The sequence below is a fragment of the Anarhichas minor genome, unplaced genomic scaffold, assembly GCF_050575085.1.
Source record: "Anarhichas minor isolate MPS153535 unplaced genomic scaffold, ASM5057508v1 ptg000136l, whole genome shotgun sequence".
In the NCBI taxonomy this organism is placed as follows: domain Eukaryota; kingdom Metazoa; phylum Chordata; class Actinopteri; order Perciformes; family Anarhichadidae; genus Anarhichas; species Anarhichas minor.
In genome coordinates this window covers 16,191,949-16,215,256 of record NW_027466582.1, presented here as the reverse complement: position 1 = coordinate 16,215,256, position 23,308 = coordinate 16,191,949, and the positions used below count along the sequence as shown (strand labels likewise).

General features: G+C 47.7%; 1 protein-coding gene across 1 annotated transcript in view; it reads right to left on the bottom strand.

The window, feature by feature from the left end:
• The window catches only part of fynb (FYN proto-oncogene, Src family tyrosine kinase b), a 50,419-nt gene that overhangs the window by 7,726 nt on the left and 19,385 nt on the right, over nt 1–23,308 (bottom strand). The window contains exons 3-9 of the mRNA XM_076084424.1: nt 13,025–13,281; nt 9,785–9,881; nt 4,857–4,955; nt 4,288–4,391; nt 3,926–4,075; nt 606–770; nt 94–249 (exon numbers count right to left, since the gene is read on the bottom strand). Coding sequence (XP_075940539.1) covers nt 94–249; nt 606–770; nt 3,926–4,075; nt 4,288–4,391; nt 4,857–4,955; nt 9,785–9,881; nt 13,025–13,271 — 1,018 coding nt within the window. The 5' untranslated portion in view covers nt 13,272–13,281. The remainder of the gene's footprint in view (nt 1–93; nt 250–605; nt 771–3,925; nt 4,076–4,287; nt 4,392–4,856; nt 4,956–9,784; nt 9,882–13,024; nt 13,282–23,308) is intronic.

Below are 23,308 nucleotides of genomic sequence, written 5' to 3'. Positions count from 1 at the left end.
AATACAAATCTTTACATGTATTTCCAGAGTGGCCCAAGGTGAACATTTAAAAAAAGGGTACTTTTTGGGGGGGCGGGGTGGGAGTTTCCTTACCGTAAAACACATCAGCAAAACATCCCGTCCCCAGCTTTACTTCCAACTCAAGTGTGTCTCTGTTGATCTCCCAGGCATCATGATTCAAGCCCACAGTGTCAGGGATGTAGTTCACACACACGCCCGTTAAATTAAAGCACAAACCATCCGCACTCTCTACATGGGGAGGGAAGGCAAGGCACACAGGGTTAACTACTGGGGAGAGGAACATGCATTGAGGGACATGGAAGGGAGCCATCTCCAGACCGTGAGAGCAGAGTCTCCTGACACATTGGATCTTTCTTACAGATGATTTTGGAAGGGAGGGGTCAGAAAACCCAAAAGCATTTCCCTGGCAAAAGCCCCAAACTGAGAATTATCGTAATTTCCTGCCCCATTTTCTCATTTCATCCCCTCCCTTCCCGGGGCCAGATTATTCGCTTGGCGTTTTGGAGTCAGTCTGGTGTCTCTGCTGGCTCAGGCTCGGCCCCTTCCATGCGGCCCTCCTCTTCCGGAGGCGACTGGATCCGTACCCATCCAGACCTCCCCAAACTGCCCGTTCCCGAGACGCTTGATGAGCTGCAGCGACTCCCGCGGGATCTCCCACACGTCTTTGGTTTTAACGGACAGGTCGGCGAGGCGTGGCATCCCTTTGTGGCAGGGAACCACCAAGCGACAGCAGAGCCCGGCGGCTCGGTCTGCACGCGCCCCGCACGGCGATGCACAAATAAAAGCATAGACAGAGACGTGGAGAGCGTTAGCAGAGCGTCCAGCAGGAGAGCGGGAAAATCCTCAAAGCAACACAAGAAACTAGACACAAGGAGGACGAAGAGCCAACTGGAAACCAGGCTGCTTTCAGGTCAGGCCATCCAGGAGAGATCAGTCTAATCTGGTCTCCATGATCATTAGTGATGTCATCTGGGTTATTTCAATGATGTCATGTTTTGTTTTTTTGGCTTGGAATCTACAAATCTCTAAAGGAAAGCCTGCGTTAAAAAACGGGGGTATTTATCAGACAGGGAAGCACTATTGTGTTGCATTATGGGAAGTTTAGGATCCGGTACTTAGTTGTTTAATTTAAAAAGAAGAGGAATTCAGTGCCAGATGTGTAAGCTTCCTCACCAGTAACTCATACTACTGCTAAAGCAGCAAGTCATAGGAAAAGCAAGGCTCCGTGATATGGCTCACTTTGGCGAATGGCATCTATGACTCGCATACACTTTACGATAATGACGGTACTTTGCGCAGAGAGATAGCTCCGGCACGTCGGTCACCCATCTGGGAAATGTACGCCACCCAGTTGTGGTTAAATACGGGGACGTCATGCTCCACGAGAAGCATTAAGCACCGCGCTTGTTTAGGCAACCGAGTGGCGCTCCAGCTGCTCCCATTTCGACCCCTCCGCGGCCGCGATGGTTGTCCCTTTAGCCGATGACACCGTGTTCTCTGTGTCACGAAATCAAACAACTTTTACTCTGAAAGGAAGCTCTCGTGTTTGCCCGTGATTGATTAGGCCAGTGGATTAAAGGCAGAGTTTCCGTTGGTATCTCCATCTAGTGAGACCCCCCCCCCCCCCTCCTCCCCGCTGCCAGCGATAAGGCCCCAGGCTGTTTGCACGAGGCAGTAAATACGAGATAAAGGCCCGCGTCTCCCCCCCCTGCAACTTGACCATCAAAGCCCATCTGGGCCGCCCGCCTGCTGCCTCAGCGGCTCCACTCAAGACGTCAATACAGCTCGATGTTCGCCCTGCTGGCTGCCATAACAGCGTGTGCAGCCACACACCACGCATCACAACAGGCTTTCCTAGAAATACATGGAAGCTTCAAATGATCCGAGTCAATAAATTCCATCCATTACCCCCCCGATGAAATGTTATTTTTATTTTAAAGAATCTGTCAGCGAGGATGCGGTTATTCAACTTTCTAAACCAGATTTGGTCTGACGGTCCATTTTGGTTTCCTTTCCGTTCTAACTTTGGCGTCGCCGAGAGGTAGTTTACCAACAGCCACTGATCCAACCTGGGGACAAAGACTTACTGGACATAGCCTGGACCAGTTCTCATCAGGACCAAGACTTACTAAGTCAACGTTGGCAAAGATGAAACGTAAACATTTTGACGTGCAATTGCTATCTCAAAAATTTGACTTAGTATCTCCTAAACTAGACTTAGTAAGTCATTATTATAAGATAATAAGTCAACATTTTTGACTCAATTGTTACTTCTTTAAATTTGACTTACCATGAGCATTTTGTATTTTGTATCATGTCTACTTTTTCATCTATTTGACTTAAGCAAGGCTGCTCTATTGCCCATGAATTCAGGATGAATGTGCTATTTGTTCTTTTCCAATATTACATAACCTCGATTCTCAAGGCATTTCTCGTCCCTTCAGTCGCATCTGACGAATAGCTACAGTACATACTGCCAGATATGCTCTTTAGCTCTTTGAAGACATGACAACAGAGGAAAGCAGAAAGCAATTAAAGCAAACGTCCTGAAAAGAGTCAAGGTTCTTTGCGAAAGACGCGTCGTCGGCTCCGTAGGTCATCTGGGATGGTGATGAATAAATGGTGACGTAGACGGGGCAGTTATTGCGCAATGACACAAACACACAGAAAAAAACAAACATGGTGTTGATTTTAGGGCTTAAACGTCGATACGTCAATGTGCCAACCAGAGCGTGACGGGAAAAAAAACAACCGTTTCTCAGTGAGAGGGACGCAGAGGATGAGAGCGGTGAAACGGAACACATGAACGCGTCATCGTTACGCCCTAGACGTAGAGTAAGAGAGGCAAACGAGAACAAAGTGAACAAAGAAGGAAAAACTGACAACAAGTACAATAATCACCGTCTCATCCTGTAAATCAGATTATCTAACATGTGTGTCTGCGGCACAGATGCAGCGGGTCATCTACTGACAGCACAAGCTCAACGCACACATCTGGATGACGTGATGCTAACCGAGTCTCCCTTTGCTCAAGCAGAGCGCTAAATAAGTGGCTTTTCGCGAATCTACCTAAATAAATAAAGACGCGAATGGAAAACAAATTTTCACGTGTAGTAGGTTTCCATTTCTTTCTACTTGCACCCCGTGGTAAGTGCCACCTTTGATTCCTCTATGTTAAAAAATGTGCTGGCAGACCAGATGCAATTACAGTGTAACAGTGTCTGCTTAATGCATTCTGGATCAATTCAAGGAAATGGACACTGGGCAGAGGAGAAGACTTTGACGTTGCTATTTGGGCCACGGTGTTCGCGCTCCGTCTCCATCGCAACGCACCTCTCCATGGCAACATCTGTCCGTTTCCCTCGTTAGTGGAAAGTGGGCGACGCAATGCTTCACGGGCCGTATGGCAGCCTGACCACTGAGGGGCAGCCTCGGTGGTTTTCAGGCTAATGTGCATAACATATTATTTCAGTGCTGGAGGTTGTAAGCTGCACAATGCAATAACTTTATTTAAATCACAAATAAAGATTCAACCTTCCAGACATGATGTCTGTATCTTTACAGCTGTATATTTACTCGTCCTTTATGTCTGTAGTTGCTGTAGTTTTTGTCTTCTTCTGTCCAGAATAAAAATGAACCAAATGCTAACTAACCAGAACACATCCTAGAAAATAACAAGGATAAGTCCTCAAGTGAATGAGAATAAATAAAGTGGAATACGTCCTTAAAGTAACCAGAATGTATCCTAAAAATAACAAATACGTTGTAAAGTGAACGCGAATACGTTCATAGTATTTTATTATGTAGCACTGCTAAGTTGGAAGTCCTAAAATCAACACCTCCTTAAATTTCCATCTAGATATGACAGCAGTGTAAAAGTCATTTAAAGCGCAGTGTTTTATACCTGAGTAGTGCTGGACCAGCTGCTGCAGCGTGTCAAACTGAGCCCTCGTGGTGATGTAGTAGCCGCCACTGTCCAGCTTGCGGATCTTATAATGCTTGACGTGGTCACCTTTCACATTGTCCCAGTCCCGTATGGACAAGGAGAAAGCACCTGAGGGGGGACACACAGTACAGGGTTGGAGTCGCTAAACATCACGAACTAGTCGATGGTGTAAATCAGCAAAAATCTATTCAAAGGACTTAAAACAATGCGGCTGCCACTCAAAAACCATTACGGCTCTGTGTGTTGTTTTCTTCCACAGAGGTAGTGAATCTGTCACGGCATAAACACACAACGGCCTGTGTGACTCTGAGAGGGTTTACCCTTTGTGGTTTCACTCTCCCTGATGAGATAGGTTCCTCGAGGGTTGCCGGTGGACTGCAGCTGCCTCTCCGCGTCCTTACGGCCCAGTTTACCGAAGTACCAGCTGCAAGCGCAGGAGAGAACATGTTAACTCAATCCTGCACAGTACCAGTGGCTCGTAGTCAATGAGGTCGAGAGTATTTTGATCCGACACACACATTGTTGAGACTTAATGGTTGTGACCTGAAAGCCCAGAGAGAAACGTGCAAAAGACAGCTGCTCAACTCGGTGCAGATGTTAGAACATTGTTCCTGCTCCCTGCTTCTCCGTAACACATGCACAACAGTTATTCTAATAGGCCTTTAGCACTAGTTTACAGCTATGAGGGAGATTAAGAATACTTTTATGTCCTCATCATCATATGTTGGAGTAAAGTCTGCACATGTGCGGCAGTCACTCTGCAGCTACTTCAGAGCACATTCTAGATGAAAGTCACTAGTCCTGGACCAGTGTACTGTGGCTCTCTGGGGAGCATTTACACACACACACACACACACTACTCTCTCACACACACACACACACAACTTACTCCTCTGCCTGGATGGAGTCCACTGGAGCCACGTAATTACTGGGAATGTAGCCACTGCCACCGGTGTTGAGCGAGCGAGCATCCCACCAGTCCCCTTCGCTGAAAGAGAGAGAGAGTGAGAAGAAACAGTGGAAGCACATTAATATGAGCACAGTAATACACTTTAGGCATGAGCAGGCATGATCTCTGTGCCATTGAACACATCACAGCTTAAGTTGGACCTGCTCCCTGCTGCTGCTCCATGTGGAAAACACATCGGCTAAAGTGAGTCTGTGGGGAGGAAAGTAGAGGGCGACACGTGGCGGTAGAAAAGCCCTGCAGCCACCCGTAATACAAATGTATGAACACATGTTAACGCTGTACGAGATTAGAGGAATCAAGAAGGACCAGTCAACAGGAATATAAGTTAGAAGACAGGTAGTATGACACGGACACGAATGGTCTAGCAATACATACAACCATGCCCACAGAAATGGCTGGGGTTAGCCTAGCTTAGCGTAAAGACTGGAGGCAGACGGGGAACACGTGGCGTGACCGTCCACAGTGGAGGTTGCACCGAGCAACATGAACTCTACATCACGAGGCAGCCGGTTGTGTCTCTTTAAACCTTTAAACATGTTCATACAGTAATGTGGAGGTGATTGTTTGTGGTTTTAGAAGGAGAGACGTGCTGTTAGGGTTTCTTAGCTAACGACGGAGATATGTTAGCTCCAACATGTAGCTCCCTCTAAAATAACTTCTTGTTTTTACATGTCTTTTTATGTATCGGTTAAATAAACAGGGTACAACATGAGAATTGATCAGAGGCGTTGGAAGACGTATTTATTCATTTCGGGCAGAGCCAAGCTAGCCGTTTCCCCCCGCTTCTAATGCTAAGCTAGGCTAGACTCCAGCTCTGTACTTTGTCCTCTGTACTAGTCAATTGATTAAAAATGTTAAAGGGATGAAATGATTGGACACACTGAATGAACTTTAATGAAAATGTAACTTTTGCTAGCTGGAGGCTAGCTGCTCTCCCCCCTGCTAAGCTAGGCTAACCACGTCCTGAAAATATGTATATAGCTGAACCGTTTTACTAGTTCCTCATCTTCATATTGCTTCAGCCTCAACTGCTGCTGGTGCAGTTTGTGACACACAAACTGCAGTTTAGCTGCTTTGAGAAAGGGTGTGTGCTAAATGTGTAGAAGGTGACAAACGGGGGAAGAGGAGGAGAGGACCTCTCAGTCTGGACACCCACACAGCCATTAGTGTCTCTCTCTGAAGTCCTCTGTGCATCTCTTCCTCGCTCACCCTTCCGTCCCTCACTGCGCCTCAGAGTCTTTTCATTTGTTCATTCACCGAGCTACTCATCTTCCTCTCCCCCGTCTACCTCACATTTCTCATCTTTTTCCTCCTTTCATATTCCCACGCTGAGTTCACCACACCTCCTGCTCCCTCTATTTCCATTTAAAAAGCAGAGCTTCAGTTTATTTGGCCACATTCGTTTGAGGTACATTAGCATGAGAAATGGAACTTTCTCAATGTTGAAATGCGTGGAATGGCACGCATCTTAATATCCACAATATTGATATTTGACAGATTTTTTTTAAAAAAAGGAAAAGGAGATTAATACGATGCATCAGGTACTTCCTGTATGAAAGTACTGGTTGACATGTTTCTTCATTATCACAATCACACACACACACTGCAGCTTAATTTGACTCTTTCAAACACTAGTCAAGTTTCCATCTAAATTTATTGTACATTTCAAACTAATTTCCAGAAAACTTTGCATTGAGGCAAACAGCTGGTGAGGCAAACAAAGTCTTCAGTGCAGTGAGGGGTCCCATTACACCACTGCAGAGGAAGATCTTCAGTCAAACCTCAAAGTCAGTTTCTATTGCACTTCGTCAACCTTTGCGTTCATCGATGCACCAACTTTTCCACCTCGGCCACATGTAATTGTATTTAATTGTATTTCTGGCATTTCCACTCGATTTTTCTTTATCCGCGAATTAAAAATATTAACCGCCCCGCTGCTGGAAACACAGGAAATTGATGAATTAAATGCACTATATCCTCCTGTATGGAATTCATGAAATGTATGAAAATTACTGAAAAAAGGGAGCTATATAATTGTGACCCTTTTTTAGGGTCACAATTATATAGCTTCAATTATTATAATTACAATTACAATTATTATAATCTTCAACGGCAACAGGGGAGGGAAATGGGAAGGTATCGAGACAAAAGCATTATTGGTTTTGATCTTTTCATGGGATTCGCTAACAATCTCTCTCTCTCACACACACACACACACGGCTCTCTTAAGGGACAGATAGCGGTAGTGGTTCACCGTCATTACAGATGCTTACACATGAATGCACAATAACTCATGTACCGCCCCCCCCCCCCCCCCAACCCCCGTGCTTTGACAATGTCTCTCTGGCACACTGTGCTCGTTTTCATCCCATCCCTGACGCACCACGCCTTCATTTGTGCTGAATAAAGCCATGATGGGGGGGGGGGGGGGGGGGGGTTCGCCTGGGGACGACATCCCAGGCAGAAACAGGTCCGCTTCCCTTTGTTCATGGAAGATCCCTGAGGATGGAGGGATGGGAACGAGGAGGGACAGACGGAATCCCGAATATCGGTTGTCTCCTTCTTCGGGGAAAAGTATGCAGGAGCAAGAGGATGTGTTTTGTGTCGGCATCTGTGTTTTCATGGAGCCTGGGAGAGACATAAACAGATGGGGGGGTGGGGCCCCAGTCTGTCCCGCTGACTCTTTTTGTCTCCAGAAACAATCTTTTAAACCCGCAAAAAACCCAACAGGACAGAAAGCAACGACAGAGTAAACAAAGAGCCTCCCTCCTGTCTGCTGATAGAATAATTAAACGCAGAGGCCGCGTCGACTGAGACGAGTCGTACAGCGTCGCAAGGGGCCACAGTGTCGTCTATTCACGGCCTGCAGTTCAATCAGAGCGACGGTAAATTTCATTCACGGACGAGAGCCGTTTCCTGTCCTTCACAACACACACTCACAGGGACGGAGAGCTGCTTCCTGGACGATGCCATCGCAAAACCAAAAGAGAAGTGCCTTCTGTCAGCCGAGGCTGGGATCTCTGGTGCCCCCCGACTCCCCCGCCTGCTCGTGGGAATCTGTCAACCACTTCCTGCAAAGCTCTGACAGGAGGATTTCTGATACTGCCTTTGTCCAGCAGGGGTCAGTGTGGCCGGCTGCAAGAAGCCCAGTCCAAAAACGTTCTTGGAGGCCGGTTGAAGCAGCGAGGCGTGGGCGGACGAGGGAGGAGGAGGGGGTGAAGATGTCTAGCCCCTGCTGAGGAGGAGGAGAGAGGAGAGTAAGAAGTGTCTTCCTGCTCGTGGCTGAGGCCCAGCAGGGGCCCCGAGGTGTGCGAGACGCCGGCAGGGACAGGATGCTGACTGGGTGTGGTGGTGGGGAGGAAGGCCGACCGCCGACTGCCGCTGGACCGAAGGCTGAGGCGATAAGGCAGCCGTGTACAGTGGAGAGCTTTAATAGCATTCACATTTCTATATTTCAAACACTGTATTTTGGTGTGAAAGCACAGTTTGTGCTTGTTTAGAGGAAAACATCAGTGAAATAAACACTCGCGCTGCATAATATTGACGAATAGTAGAACTACATGCATTGACACTTCATTCATGTGTGGACACTTTTTTCTTCATACATGTTGAATTGTATGCTTGACTCTCTACTGTTGGCTTTAATTACAATTTATGGGTCGTTTCAACGGAGATGCAGTGCTAGGCGACAGCTTGGGTCCATGTTTACTTCTTGACAGCTTCATTCACTAACTCTGCAACAGGAAGTAAACTGGGACACGTTTGCAATGTTTACAACTGTGAAATGGTCTATTGCGTGCATAGCAGTTGACGCGGTTTATCCTCTTTCCCCCATAATTCCAAATCACATTGTTCTTTATTATTTGTTTTTATTTATATTACGTGTATTCAGTTAACTGCTGAATTCTATTTTCATTGAAATGTTGTATTTCTCAACGTGACGGGAATCTAAACGCTGTTTCTCCAGACTTCAGGTTGGGAAATAACTGGATCCTTTATTTTTGTTTGCTAAATTGAAACATTAAATCCAAAAATACTAAAATCAACCTAGAACATGTCCACCATGTGTTGATTCTTTAAATTATAGCATGTAAACTCCTCCCAGGAGTAAAGCACCAATATATAATACTATATCATTCTCCTATATACAGTATATATATATATATATAATCTTTCAACATTGTTACTTGCTGTGTCTGACATTGATGAAGGAATTAGCTAACGAGTGGGCGATCTAGTGAGAGTCCAACACGCGCAGTACGGATCAGACCATCAGCTCATTTCTGAAACAATAGTCACTTGCCGTCCCTCTGCAGTGATGCACAGTGCACGCAGAGAGCAGCATAATCACCTGGAAATCTAACGGAGAATAGTGTCGGAGCACAGATCCAGCAGCCCCCCCCCCCCCCTCATCCCTCCCCCCGCCTCCTCACATGTCACTGCAGCGCTCCAGAAACCCAAACAAACAGAGAGGCAGCTCCAAGCAGCCTCATGCAGACGGAAACAAAATATGAATCTGCAGAGCCGAGGCCACGATAGTTAAAGAGCTGGAACACACACACACACACGCACACGCACACGCACACGCGCGCACACACACACACACACACACACACACACACACACACACGTCTGCATTTCTGCTGATCGGAAAGAAAGATCAGCCCACATCACTGTGGGTGCAGCAGGGGTCCTTCCAGTCCAAGCTCAGAGGGGAAGTCTTCAAGGAACACCACACTCATCACAGCTGGCTGGAGTCCCTGCACGTCTTAAATGAACGGCGTTTACCGCTCGTTGTCACACCGCAACACTTCTTAGCCGCCACTTTTTACCCATAGCTGACTTACGTGCTGTTGATAATCTGGAACCTCTCTCCTTTCCTGAAGGTGAGGTCGTCCTCCGTCCGCGCCTCGTAGTCGTAAAGTGCCACGAAGAGGGTGACTCCTGCGGGAGGGACGGAAAGCACAGCGTCAGCGCTCGGCAGTTGCCAGTCGCCTTCACCATATTGCTTGAATTACAATGACATTTAGAAATGTTTTTCATGGTCCCCGCAGGATGAACCGTAACAACGAAATAACCCCCTAACTTTTTATCTGGCGCCACCAGCATGTCAAACTTTTCAATCATCCAGTGAACATCGACTTGATGGATTGGCTGCGTTTGACCGTTTTTGTGGCTTTTCTAAATGGGGGGGGGGCAGCCAGGTGGAGGCCAGCACAGCATGGCCGTTCAGAACAGCTATGAACACTTCGGTGCTCCGATACGGTACGGCGTTCCTGAGGTTGAACCGGCGTCGTGATGGCAGAATAACCTTTGCAGAATCATTCTCACAAACTAACCCGAAGTCACCTCCTCTCCATGGAGTCTTATCCCCTCTCCCATATCTCCCCTCCATTAATCCTACTAATTCATGCTCTCGTCCTGGCGGAGAACAGCAGCGCTCATTTGAATATCTCACAGCGGCACTTTCTCTCACAGGAACCACTCCCCGGCGTTACGCTCCTGCTCATTGCTCGCTCCTGGCGAACGTGACGAAAGGAATTCGGGCCGGTTGCAGGATGTGTAAACAGATCGCAGCGGGAGGGGAGCAATACAAATGAAGATGGGAGGTGGAGGAAAAGCTCTAACTGTTAAACGGCCCTTTTAGGGGTGCCGGGTAAAAAAAACGTAAATAGAACAAATAGTCCATGATTAGGAGACGACGGAGAAACGACAGAGGAAAACATTTAGTAAAGATATAAACTCCCCGGGGGACGAACTAAACCACATAATAGGGCTCGCATCTCAATACGGCTTCAATTGAGTGAACACAAAATGTGAAATTCCACTCTGAAAAGATGAATCACTCATTCTTGCTTACTTTTAATTGGGGTTACAGGGTTATATAGTAGTTTGAGAGCTCCGTCTGTAAATGGATTCACTTTCCAACAACTGAATAAGACGCCGAGCTCTTTGCCGGTTGACTCGCTGTGTGTTTCTCTTAATGACAGAATCAGCTAAATCCCTACAACTAAATTTCCGGGGGGCATGGGAATGCCAGTCTGAAGCAGAATGCGTGACGCGTCAGTAATGTGAATCCAGCCGGGCGGGGTAGGGCCACAAACGTCGATCGGTCTAGTGACAGGAGCTGGGATTTGGGGATGCCTCAGTCCAGTTCGACTCCCATGAGGCCGGCTAAAAACCTCGCTTGATAAAAGCCAGTGGCCTGAAAACCATTATCGTTCCATTATCTCGCCCACAATCGACTCTACTGACGTACGAGACTGGCAGCATCACAGTGGCTGAAACAGAGAAGAATTTGTCTGCGTCAAAGTTACTGAAAAGTGTTTGTAGTAATAAAAGTTTTTGCACAATTTCGAAAACGCTTAGATCTGCAGTGTTCCCCAGAGAATGTGGTTCTATTAGTGGTGGTACACTTGGGAATTGGGGGTGGGAATCACGGTAAAATACATTACTATGAAATGAGTTTATGAAATTATGAACAGTGTTATAAACTGGAATTCTCCTTTAAGAGGTCTGTCTCTCCATCACCATCGCTCACTGTCGTAGTTTGATTGGTCTTGACTCATAACAGCGCAGGAGTGCAGCGATCAGACGGCAGCACTCAAGAGTGTTTCGCTCAGGTCTGAGGCGACTGCAGCTATTAAGCTGTTTCATGCCTCTGAGTGTTTGACAAATGGAAGTCGAATGGGCACTTCTTCAAAGCCCACTTAAACTCTCTTGATCAAATTTTTTTTTTTTCACTTCAGACGCTCTGACTGGGACTGAGGCTCTCTGGGAAACCGTGTTGATATGAAGAGAGGGCGTGTGAGACATCTCTCTGTCACAGATGGAGAGGACCCGCCGCCATTTACGTGTCAGAGACGGGAAAACAGAGAGAAGGGAGGGCACACTGTTCGGAAGAGAGTGTCTGATTGGAACGCAACGCAAGACCCTGAACGCCTCACTGCTGTGGTTTCGCACTGTTCGAATATTCCATTAGTTCAGCAGAGGTGGGCGTCAGGTATAAACTGGCATATTGATTCATCCCGGAGCTGTCTGCGGGGACCCCACTCAATGAGTTACATAAGGTCAGAGGAATTTCCATTTGGCGAATGGACATCAGCAAAAGGTCAACTGATGATCGATAAGATTTCTGATGCCAACCGCAATTTGGGCTCCTCTGCAGGGCGACGGAGGGGATTGATTGTGGCCATCAGAGCAAACAAGCTCGGCAGCTGTGTTATAACAGGGGTTGGGAGGGAAGGGCCGGCTTATGCCCACATTTCCCCCCACCAGGAGAAAATTAAAAAGCTAAAACCCCCTCTCTGCTCCTCTGCCCGCCGAGTGGATTTGGATTATGCAGCGCGGAACATAATCCGCACTTTGAGGGAGAGGGCTCCTGCTAGGTCGAGTGGAAACGCAGAGTTCCTCTGCAGAGCCGGCCCGGGGCTCAGTCCAAACATAAAGGATATCCTGAGTAGGAATATTCCCCTACATAAACAAGGATCCCCGGCTCACAAAGCCCCAGCGCCAAAGCCAGCCGGACGTTCCTGACAGGGGGCTGGGCTGGGGCTGGGCTGGTCGTCGGCGGTGGGGCTGCACGAGGGGCTGTGAGGCGAGGGTCGCCAAGATTTTGGGCTGACGAAGGAAGTCTTTAAACGCACAAGGCTCCCCGAAGAGTTTTGCAAACGGAGGTGTGTGTGTGGGCGGCCTGCGAGCCAGTCTGTCACTGGGTGTGTAGAATGCTGTAACTGCGTGGGAATGCAGTCAAAAGAAATGACCTTCACACTCCACGGCTGCAGACACTTTCCGTGTTCCGACAAAACAATAAAGACGCACTGAAGTACCAATGAGTTACTTCTTCCTCCTCTGTTCTTTCTAAAATACAGATCGTCTCTCCGAGCCTTTGCCGTCTCTTTGAGATCACTTTTTGATTGACGGTCATTCCCCCTGGAGATTTGCCTATTTTTGAGTGCAAAAAGCATGGGCTAAGTGCGATTTCAGTGACCAATCAGAAAGCTTTGTATTTGATATTCGAGCAGGTACCGTGGTCGGCAAACACGTCTGATGGTGACTCTTCCTAACTAGCTGTGAACATCCCTCACCTGTCCCGCCACGGGTCCTCAGGGTTCCGGTGTGAGAGGAGGTGCTGACCCCCCCGAAGACGGTCATCTCCTGTCCGACGGGGGCGTTGAAGTTGTTGTAGTTGGGGATGGCGGCGACCCCGAAGCTGGGGTAGTGCTGCGGCGTGGGGTCGGCCCCATAGCGGTAGCCCGCTCCCTGGGAGATGCCGGTGTCATGGTCGTCTGTGAGTTTGGTTACTTCCTTATCCTTGCATTGCACACAGCCCATTATCTATAATCTGTGGACGACAGGGGGAGGAAAAAGGGGGGTTGGTTTATGTTTGTTTATAAAAGACAGCAGGAAGATTACATGTTGATAAAGGGGCGGGAGAAATAAAAACAGGCTAAAAGAGCATTAACGCAGGCAATGAATTTAACTTATGTACTATGAGCTGGACGGCTGGATCGATGAGATGAAAAACTGTCTGTCTGCGCTCAGCGCACCCGAACATAGCTGCACTCATCGCTCCGCTCAAGGTTCTCCGCTCACGCTGCTTTCTCTGCGGACGACATTCTTCTGCTGATCGGCACTCTAGTCGGGCAGGCAGGGACATTGAGTTTATAGCCTGACACACACACACACACACACAAACACACACACACACACACACACACACACACACACACACACACACAGCCCGTGTCCCCGGATGACTCACACAAACAAGTGTGTCTCTTTCTCGGTCAGGGGGGAGGGAATAACGGGCTTCGGAGAGCAGCGCGAGGACGGACAACCGGCCTTCGCCTGTCTTAAACATTTTGGACGGAGCGCTGGACTCTATTCTTTACCGTGCTGTCTACAGAGAAATCCTCTCCCATAATCCCACTTATGTAAAAGTTCTCTTGCACTGCACGTTAAGTTGCAAGTCAAGGCCCCCTTCCAAGGGTCTGGGATCAAACCCACAATGGACCAGCCCCCCCCTTAAAGGGTCTGGGGGGGCGACCCAAAGCGCACATGTTTATGAATGTTATTATTTTGTTATTTCCATTATTTGCCCTATTTATTTATTCATTTACTTTCTTATTGTCTTTTCACGTTTTGCACATTTGTAATAGAAAGAAGGTTTCTGTAGCACATGTAGGTACCGCTCCAGATTACAGTCTTAAAGAAACATCTTGAAATACTTTCTCAGTAGTATATTTATAACTAAACTGAATGATGGTCATTCCCTCGGCAAAATTAATTGCTGAGATTTGAAAAATGACGCGCCGCAGCGGGGCCACAAGATTACCCTTGGACAATGTTGCGTACCCTCAGAGGAATCAACGCCGTCTAATTGTTTCTCTGCAACAAGGACGAAAATACCAGCGTCGGGCGCGGAGACACAACAGGCCATAAATCCAGGTTCTCCTCTGAAGACAAAGTGTCGGTCTGGCCTTCAGCCAGTCTGTCCTCAGAATGTGTCACTTGAGAATATATTTCACTCTCTCTCTCTCTCCCTCCCTCCCTCCCCCTCCCCCCTGCCTTCCCTCTGTCTCAGTCGCCTCATCTGACTGCGGAGAGAAGCAGGATTCACTTGTGACACACCGTGAGGACAGAGAGGAGAATGATGAATGAGGAGGGTGGGCTTCCCCTTTTCTTAGGAGCGGCAATAAACAAGTGGAGGATCGTAGAGGAGGAATCGCACTCCTCAGTGTGGCTGACATAATCACGCCCCGATCTAATGAGTAGCTGCCGTAAACAAGAGGCTGAAAAGTAACCGAATAGCAACACCAGCACACAATATCTATCATCCATCACTGTGAAATCTGCTGTGGGCATTCATGTTCCCCAGAGGATGGTCCATAGGGTTTTTGTCTGGTGCCACCACGGACACCAGACATTTTATAGACCAAACGAGGAATCAAAAGAGAAATACGATGACCCGCCCCGCGGTCATATGCCTCCACCAACCAGTCAGGCTGCAGTTTACATCCATACCTGTGGAAAATGTCATCACTTCGTCATTTTATCCGATCAGACATTCGTGTGAAATTGCCATAATTAGCGTATGACTTGTCACGTGTCGTGTGAGGACATCGGTGGAGATGTGAGTGGGAGTACGAGAGAGGAGTGCAGAGTGTTGTCAGTGTCAGTTTTCAATGTCATGGCTGAATATTTAGATCAACAACGTGGATGAGGACGCAACATTTCTGTAAGAGACCTCTCCTCGAGCGAGACGTGGTTAGACAATAACGAGCAGACCGGATGAAGCCAAACGTAAAAACAAAAACAGGTTTAAGTTCTCTGTTAGGTCCTTTCCAAATGACAAAAAAGTGCTGATTCGCAAGGGACTAATATTATGAGTATATACGGTAGGTCATTTGTTGTGAATACTAGTCCTGTGTGTCTACGGCTATAGACTCAAAAACATGGGAAAATAGTGTTAACATACCAACGTTTCTCTTTCAGCAACATGTCGTAATAATTCTTCCATCACTGATCAAAACAGGATACTTGAGCATGTAAAAGTACCCATTCTTACAATTACTACTGTACTTAATTGACTCAATTATTTACATGTGGCTCCTTCCATCCAGGATTTCCATATTGATAATCGTAAATAAACCCTGCGACGTCTAGGATTCAGCTGGCAGGTCTTTAACCTCCGACATTCAATGCAACTTTTACCACTTTAGAATGATGGTCTTTGTTGATGCCGCCTCGCCGCCGACAGCAGCCGACAGCAGCCCTCTTCTCTGCCAATTTAGGACGGGAGCCAAACACTGACTGACACGCTGTGACCACTCTCTCTCAGCATAATTACAGGCCCATCCCTCAGACGGCACGCGGAGGCCGAAACGCCCGTCAGCCACGATCAGAGGTTGTCACAGGAAGTGAGAAAGTACCGGATTATTTGTGTTTTCTTGTTTTTTTTCAAACCCAAACAAGAAAACACACCAAGGACCAACCTTTTCAAACTGAATGCCCGTGTCTTCTCTCTTATGTGTTCATTGTGTGTCTTGTTTTTAATGTTAGCATCTTTCACGAGTTAAAATAAAATTGCCCGATATGGGTAACTAAAGGCAACAGCAGCGGCGATGCCATGCTCGGCGCCAGACTGCCGAGCGTCTCTAATCGTGTGTGTGCTCACAGCGGACGGCTGAGACCAGGAAGTGCTCGCCGTTCTGACTCTTTACCCCCGTGACCGGCAGAGGCACACCGAGTCAGTTTTGGGATACAAATGTATTGATCCCTCTGAGCCGGACGGACGGTATTTCCTGTGCAGTGGGTGCAACGATAACCTTTGGAGTCGGGGGGTGTGTTTCCGGGGAGAGGTCTGATTTAGCATCACAGCCGGTCGTACGGAGCCGTCACGTAGGTAGGTGGCTCTGATGGATTTCTGATTCTGATTCGGGGCAGATCATCTCTCACCACTGCGATGTGTCAAGCAAATGAAAGGGTAAAAACGCCAAAAAGTGTCTCAGTAAGCAATCTGCTCGAGTCCGAAGACAGCCGTTGCAGTAATAACCCCGTTTGCCCGACGTCTTCCTCAGCAGAGCTCTCTGCAGGCCCGGCAAAGGGCCGAGCTCATCGCCCGTTGCTCTCTTTGAACTGAAGGCTCTTTCATCTCTTTATTTCTCTCTTCCTTCCCTCCTTTTCACGCAGCCCTCTCTGCTGATTAATTATTCCTCCTTCGCATTAAAAAAAAAGCCGCCACCTGCTTGCCGTAGGGGCTGTTTTTCGTTTTTTCAATCCCAGAGGGCTGTCGCTTCACTAAAATGAAAACGTTCCAGAGTCTCTAAAATGTATACGCTTTCATATAATATGAAATGAATTATTCTCCTTTTGTTGGCTTACAGCTTTCAGTATGCAGTCATGATTCACGTCGGGCCGAGCGCCTCCTCCAATGTTTCAGCCGCTTTCAACATGAAACCGATGAACCCTCCGGGGGAAAATCTAATTTCAGGGCAGGACGTGACCAGCGGTGGAGTGGGCTCTATAAATAGTTAACGCAAAAAGGCTATTGATAGAACACTGGATCGACAAAATTAATTAGGTGCTTTAATTGGTGCCAAAGACTGAAAGCATGTGCACATGTAAAGAGAGTGATTTAAGGAGTGAATGGGGGTGAAGACTGGTTAACTCAACATGAAACAAGGTGGCGTCCAACGGTCTGAGAAAAGATACACGGATAAAGAAGGGTGCTGAGGCGGGGGGTTCATACAGAGGCACGCCCATGTGCACGTGCTACTCTGAGTGAATAATTTATGGGAAGGTTGCGCGGAGCTGAAGGTATGTCATGGCGTTCGGGGGCAGCCGTCCGGGGACCTGAATTTACATTTGATGGAGAGGTGATGGGGCGGGTCCTCTGGGTGGTTGTTGACGGAGGTCTTACTATCACGGTTTAACCCCTCTGGGAAAGGCTTTTTCCACCCCATCGGTCACTGGAGGTGTGAAGTGAACCCCGGCGGGATCGTGTCCGTGTGAGTGAAAACACCTCCGGCTCCAGGAGAGTGGAAAGAGGGTGGGTGGAGGCTGGAGAGGTGCGAACTAATTTGTTTTCGCACGGATTGGGACATACATGTGGCAGAATTATTATTATACAACTCATCACAATTTTAAACCGTGCCGCTGGAAACAGAGATCTCTCGGCTCGGGACCCATCTCCCTCCCATGTCTGCAAAGGCCGCTGATGATGCAACCGACCCTGCTGTCTCTCACTCTGTTGTTATACGGGCAACCCATCATGATAATAATCACTTTACACCGTCCTCGTGCTGTGCCCTTCATCAGGAGGAACACCAAAATAGACAGACAGAGACAGAGAGGTCTACACGGAGTCATAATGAGGTAGAAAACCACTACAGAGGAGGAAGAACGGTGGCTGATCGAGAGGAGGAGGAAGAGGAGGAGTGAGATGGAACTGAAGCATAAAGGCGAGAGTGGATGGACAGGAAGTCCCCCCCCCCCCCCCCTCCCGACTCTTGTCAAAGGGAGCGGGATAATGATGGACTCCGGGTTGTCACATGCTGCGCCGGCTTCTTCTGCCAGAGGGAAGGCCCTCGTCTCCGCACTCCTGCCGGTGTCATGCAGAGAAGAGGAGGCCCGTGCCAGTCAGTGTTACCACTCACACTTCATCGCTTCCTCTTGTATTTAGTCATGTGACGCATGAGCTACGAGCACGCATGCAGCCAGCATCCTCACTCAGTTCTCACAAGTCACCGTGTGCGTCACATCTGGGCCTGAACACGGCACCATGACAGAAAGCTGGGGTCGACGGGTTTAACAACATAACATTTATTCACGTCAAGTCTCTGCTGCCTCGCCTCTCGTCACATTTATGGCCTGGTGTGAAGGGACACCGTTAATCACCGATCACTGGTGACGAGACAGTGTGGAGGAAAAGGTTAATCGGAACCCTAAGGCTAGCACGCCCGGTTAACTGGTGTTCTTACCGAGGAGTTTATGGTGATGCTGACGCTAGCAGCTTTGTCTTAACCATGGTTTCATATCAGCATCATGTTGGAAGAAGCGACTTCGGCCTGTGGAGGAAAATAAAACTCCCAAGCTTCTTTGGTGGCCTTTTTTCCCCTTCTCCTCTTTTTCTGTAAACATCTTCTCGATTTTAACTCTGGTGTTCATGAGCTGCTTGGTTTTTGCACTTGACAATCAAATGAACGCATCCACCGTTTTCAAGGCTAGAAAAGGGTATATTTGATCCTAAATACAATGTTAACGCACTTAATATGGCGGACCCGCCACCAGACGGAGCGGAAGTGTGTCAGGGCCGGATTGGATTTGGGCCCTTGTCTGAAAAAGATCCACAGATTTTGAGAAGTAAAACGCTATCATTTTAAACTGCCATGTGTGATGTTAAATTAGTGACCTTAACAGGGTTAGCAACAGTAACAAAGGGGGTCGTGGTGACGGGTTGATTATTTAGAATTAATTCAGTTTTAAGTGCGTAAACAGAACACAGGACTGTTTTTACTATAGTAGAATGCAATTAAATTCTAAAATGATGGACCATCAGAATAGTGTCTCAACATAAAAACAAAAAAAAGTTGACATGTTTTCCCAATTGTTTGCTTGGTATTAAATAAAAAGGGACCAGTCTAGACAAACGACCTCGACCAATGTTCTGGCTTAGCTTCTCTGTGGGCAGCCCTGGCTTTGCGCCGCGAGGTCCCTGAGGTCACCTGGCACATCACAGGAAAAAAACACCGCTGCTATCCCCCCCCCCCAAAAAAAAAAACACTCCCGCTGCCTCCAGGGCGACCCTCCATCGCGCCATCCTGACCAATAGGAGATAAAGTAGCCCCCCCCCCCCCCCCATTTCAGGGAACCAGGCTCTGTGGTGGGCGACAGGAAAGCACACACAGCTGACCAGAGACACTAACTAAGGGGCAACAGGAGGAAGTGATTTGCAACCTTGAGACGATGTCAGTAGAGGAGGAAATGTTGAATTAAGTGGAGAGGAGAAACAAAAAGACATTTCTCCCAATTTAGGAAGATTGTCTTTTTGAAACGGTAGACCTCAATAAGACACGAATAGCTGCTAACGGCTTCCCCGAGGTCAACATTAAAGCCTCAAGTAAGCGCTCAAAGGCTGAAGCTCCTGCAGCGCCAGAAACCAGTTTACTTCAAAGAGGCCTGGTGGAGTCAATAAAGCCAAGGATCTGGGCTCGATTATCTCGTTTTCACAGCTCTTTTTTACAGCACGTATCCCCGCAGGAGGTCCGCCTCAGGATGCACCGACCGCCTTCGTTAAAACAAAAAAATCACTGACTCCATCCTGCTTTTATCCCTCTCCGCGGGAGCCCGTCAGAGCGAGCAGGTCGCCTCCTCAGCGCGGAGATGATAAAGGCCCGTCTGCGCCACCTGAGCCTGCAGACAGCCGTAAAGCACAGAAAAGTAGGGAGGCAGGCAAGTTTGAGCATTAACGTAGCTCCACTTATTTTTTGTATACACTGCTGGCTCATCTCCTCTCTCTGGTTGGGGGATTACGAGCTGTCAAAACTGGAACAGCCCTTCCTCCCGGAGAGGCCACATGCTTGTCTACATCTCTTCCTGCTGGCTGAGCGTGGATCACAACAACACAGGCCCATGATCCTCTCTTCTCTCTCTCTCTGTACTGTGTGGAAGGAACAAGCCTCAGTCGAAATGCAAGCCGGGCGGGACCAGCGGTGACACCATTGTGTCAGGGCGGCTCAGTGTCAGCAGCGGTAAGGGACGACAGCAGCGGCGCCGGTAGGAGCCGGCGCAGGGAAGACGGCGGACACCTAGTGATCCTCAGAGGTGGCGATGGAGACGGCAGTCTGCGACAAAAACTGTCGGGCCTTCTAGAGTCCGGACTACTACTGCAGCCATTCTCCTCCTCAGTAAAACTGAAGGGATGGAAGCTATTGGCGCTGAAATGATCAATAGATCGGTTGATTAACCAAAAAGATGTTCAGAGTTAGAGCCCTTCATATAGAGGCATCAGTACTACATTGATACTGTTTCAAAAGCAGCTAAAAGCTCCTCACGGTAACCTCAATTAAAGAGCTTTTTTTTTTTTTTGTCGCAGCCCTTTAATGTTTTCCAAGTCAATATGTGCAGCCTCTCACCCAATATATCTTCTCCGTCTTTTTACGGTGGAGGTAATACATCTTGCTCCAGGTGCTCCGTGTGTTATGTGCTCTTTGTGGTCTGGCTCCGTTTTATTGGAACAAGAAAATAAATAAATAACGTGGCTGCTGGAAGAGAAGGCTTGCGAACCTTTATTAAACGACCAACAAGGTTACGAACATGTCAGCCAGGGACGTGCAAAAAAAAATGGAGTGGTGCCGCTTGATGTGAGCCCTGCAGACGGGCGCTGACAGCTGACCTTCTGTTAATAATGCAGCCGTGTCCAGGACTTGACCTGGCAGCCCCCCCGCCCCCCCTGATACTCTTCACTTCCCCTCTGGGCTCCGGATGAATCAACGGCAACACAAGAAGACGCTGCCTCTGCTCTCCACAGTGAAATATCGGGTCCTCCTCCTCGGATAAAAAAGCATCCATTCTCTTTCCACCTCATTGGAGTGCTCTTCTTCGCGCTGTGAACGTGAGCGTCAACTGCACACGTGATTTTATCATCTACAGTAAATGCCGGTTTCAGTACATTGGTATGTATTTAGCGTGTGAGCATGTCATTGGCTTCACCTGCCGAGCGGCTGTATACAGCACTGGGCTTTGGCTCAGCAGCACAGAATAGAGGAGACGCCTTCAGAGTAACTACACAAACACCCTCAGAGGGACAGCTCGACAGTTTCAGGAGCTTATTTGTCTTCTCAAGGCTCTAGAACACATTTTGTCCTTCAGATCGGACAGAAGGGAGCCCGTTTCTTTTGACACTTCTGTCCACGGCGCGATGGAGTTCAGACGCACCATCTAAATCAGGTCGACAAAGTCCGACTACAGTGCTAAATAACCAACGTCCAAGCTAATACGATGATGACATCGTTGACCATGCATAAGAAGTGGACACACGTTGGTTTGTGGAATCCGGTTTCAAAGCCTCCATTTTTGGTATTTTGGCCGACGCCATCTTGTTTTTTTTTGACAAATGACACGACAGGGTGGAGCTAAGTACAACCGAATGCTGAAAGAGACATTTTTAGTTGTCAAAATAATGTTATAATTACATTTCACAAACTAAAAAACACACTGAACACGGACATCTCCTCTGCCGAACAACACCGTTTCACAACGAATCATTTTGGATTCTGGAGTATTTATAAATAAAGCTTAAGTGAAAGTGAGTTTGAGTAAAGCTTTGGTCGGTGAGATTGTAGAAAACAACAAAAAAGGCAGCCAGGTGTCAACTTCTTTCCCTATGAAAGTAGCTAGCCGCACTAGCTCCAAAAGTTGCTAAATCACCAACAAGCCCGTCTCTTCAGGCCACTCCCCCAAAATGGTCATCATGAACGTAAACAACAAACGTAGCTATTGTAACTCACCGCTGTCAAGCTTGTGGAGGACTCTGGTGACGAATGACGGGAAAGGCTTAATAAAGTCCAGACACAGCCGCAGGTACCGGATTTTATTTTCAGTTTCTTTTTTTAAAACAGAGGATTTGATTTATTGATTGTTGTGGGAATGTAACGAGAATTTCAACACAAATATTTCTAAAATATAATTCAGCCTTCATTAGACAGAAGACAGCGTAGTAGCAGACTGGAGACGGGAGGAGGGAGAGGAAGATGGCCGATAGTAAGTTTGAAGTGACATCTCCCAAAAGACCATGTTGCTCATGTTAAAATGACCTAATTATTACCTTAAAAAGAGTACAGAGTTTTGAACCAGAAGTCGCCCTTCATGAGGTGGGGGGTGATCTACATGTGCTGTGAGAAAAAGAAGAAGCCGTACCAACTGTGCGTTTCAGCTCGTGGGCGCTGCATTTTCCTGCAGATGTGCAGTAGGTGCAACAACCCGCTGAACGCACACTTATCTGGGCCTCATCGCTGTGTGACGGGATGTGGTTAAAAAGCCTGAAATACACCTTGAAACGGTGTCACATTTCCATCAAACTCTCTGAGAACATCGGCTTTGCGATGACGTGGCTTGCCCCCCCCCCCCCCAAAACAAACAGCTGAAAATAACTGCTCGCTTCTTCCATTCAGGAGGAAGACAGTTTTGCTGATGAAGTGCCTCGCGTCCGACTCGACCAGTCATCCTATGAATAGAGGAGGCCTCTGTGTCCCGCCCCAGCCAGCTCCCTGCGTTTCATCTTCGCAGTTCCACTTTCCAAACCCAGAGTCGAACAAGGCGGGGGGGGGCGTGGTGTCACGGGTTTTGACTCTGGCTCGTGTCATCCACTTTCTACAGCAGGAGTGAAACACAAAGCTTACTTTGAAGTGCTCCACATGTTGAGGCTACTACGCCTTCCACTAGCAGCAGATGCATGTTTTATGACCCCGGCAGCCACATCCATCCTTCCTGACAGGAGAAATGAGCATTAGTGCTGCGCTCACTTCCTCTACCTCGCAGGAGGAAAAGGAAGTGACAGAAAAGCATCTTTATACACGTCACCTTTCTTCTGCCGGCACTAATAATTTGTGAGCACACAGATGTTTTGATCATGTGGTCCATCAGTTTTAGGTTTCGCAATACATTTCCAACTGTTTTTTAAAAACCCGCTTCCTAGAACTTTCAGATTCGCTTTCATGACAGTTTTTACTCAACTTACACCTCAAGAATGGGGGGGGGGGTACGGGTTACATTTTTTTATTATGGAAAATTGATGTTATTGTTATGTATTTGGAGTATTGGAGAACTTCTGTGCCATTAAGCGTTTATTGAACTGCTGATGAACATCA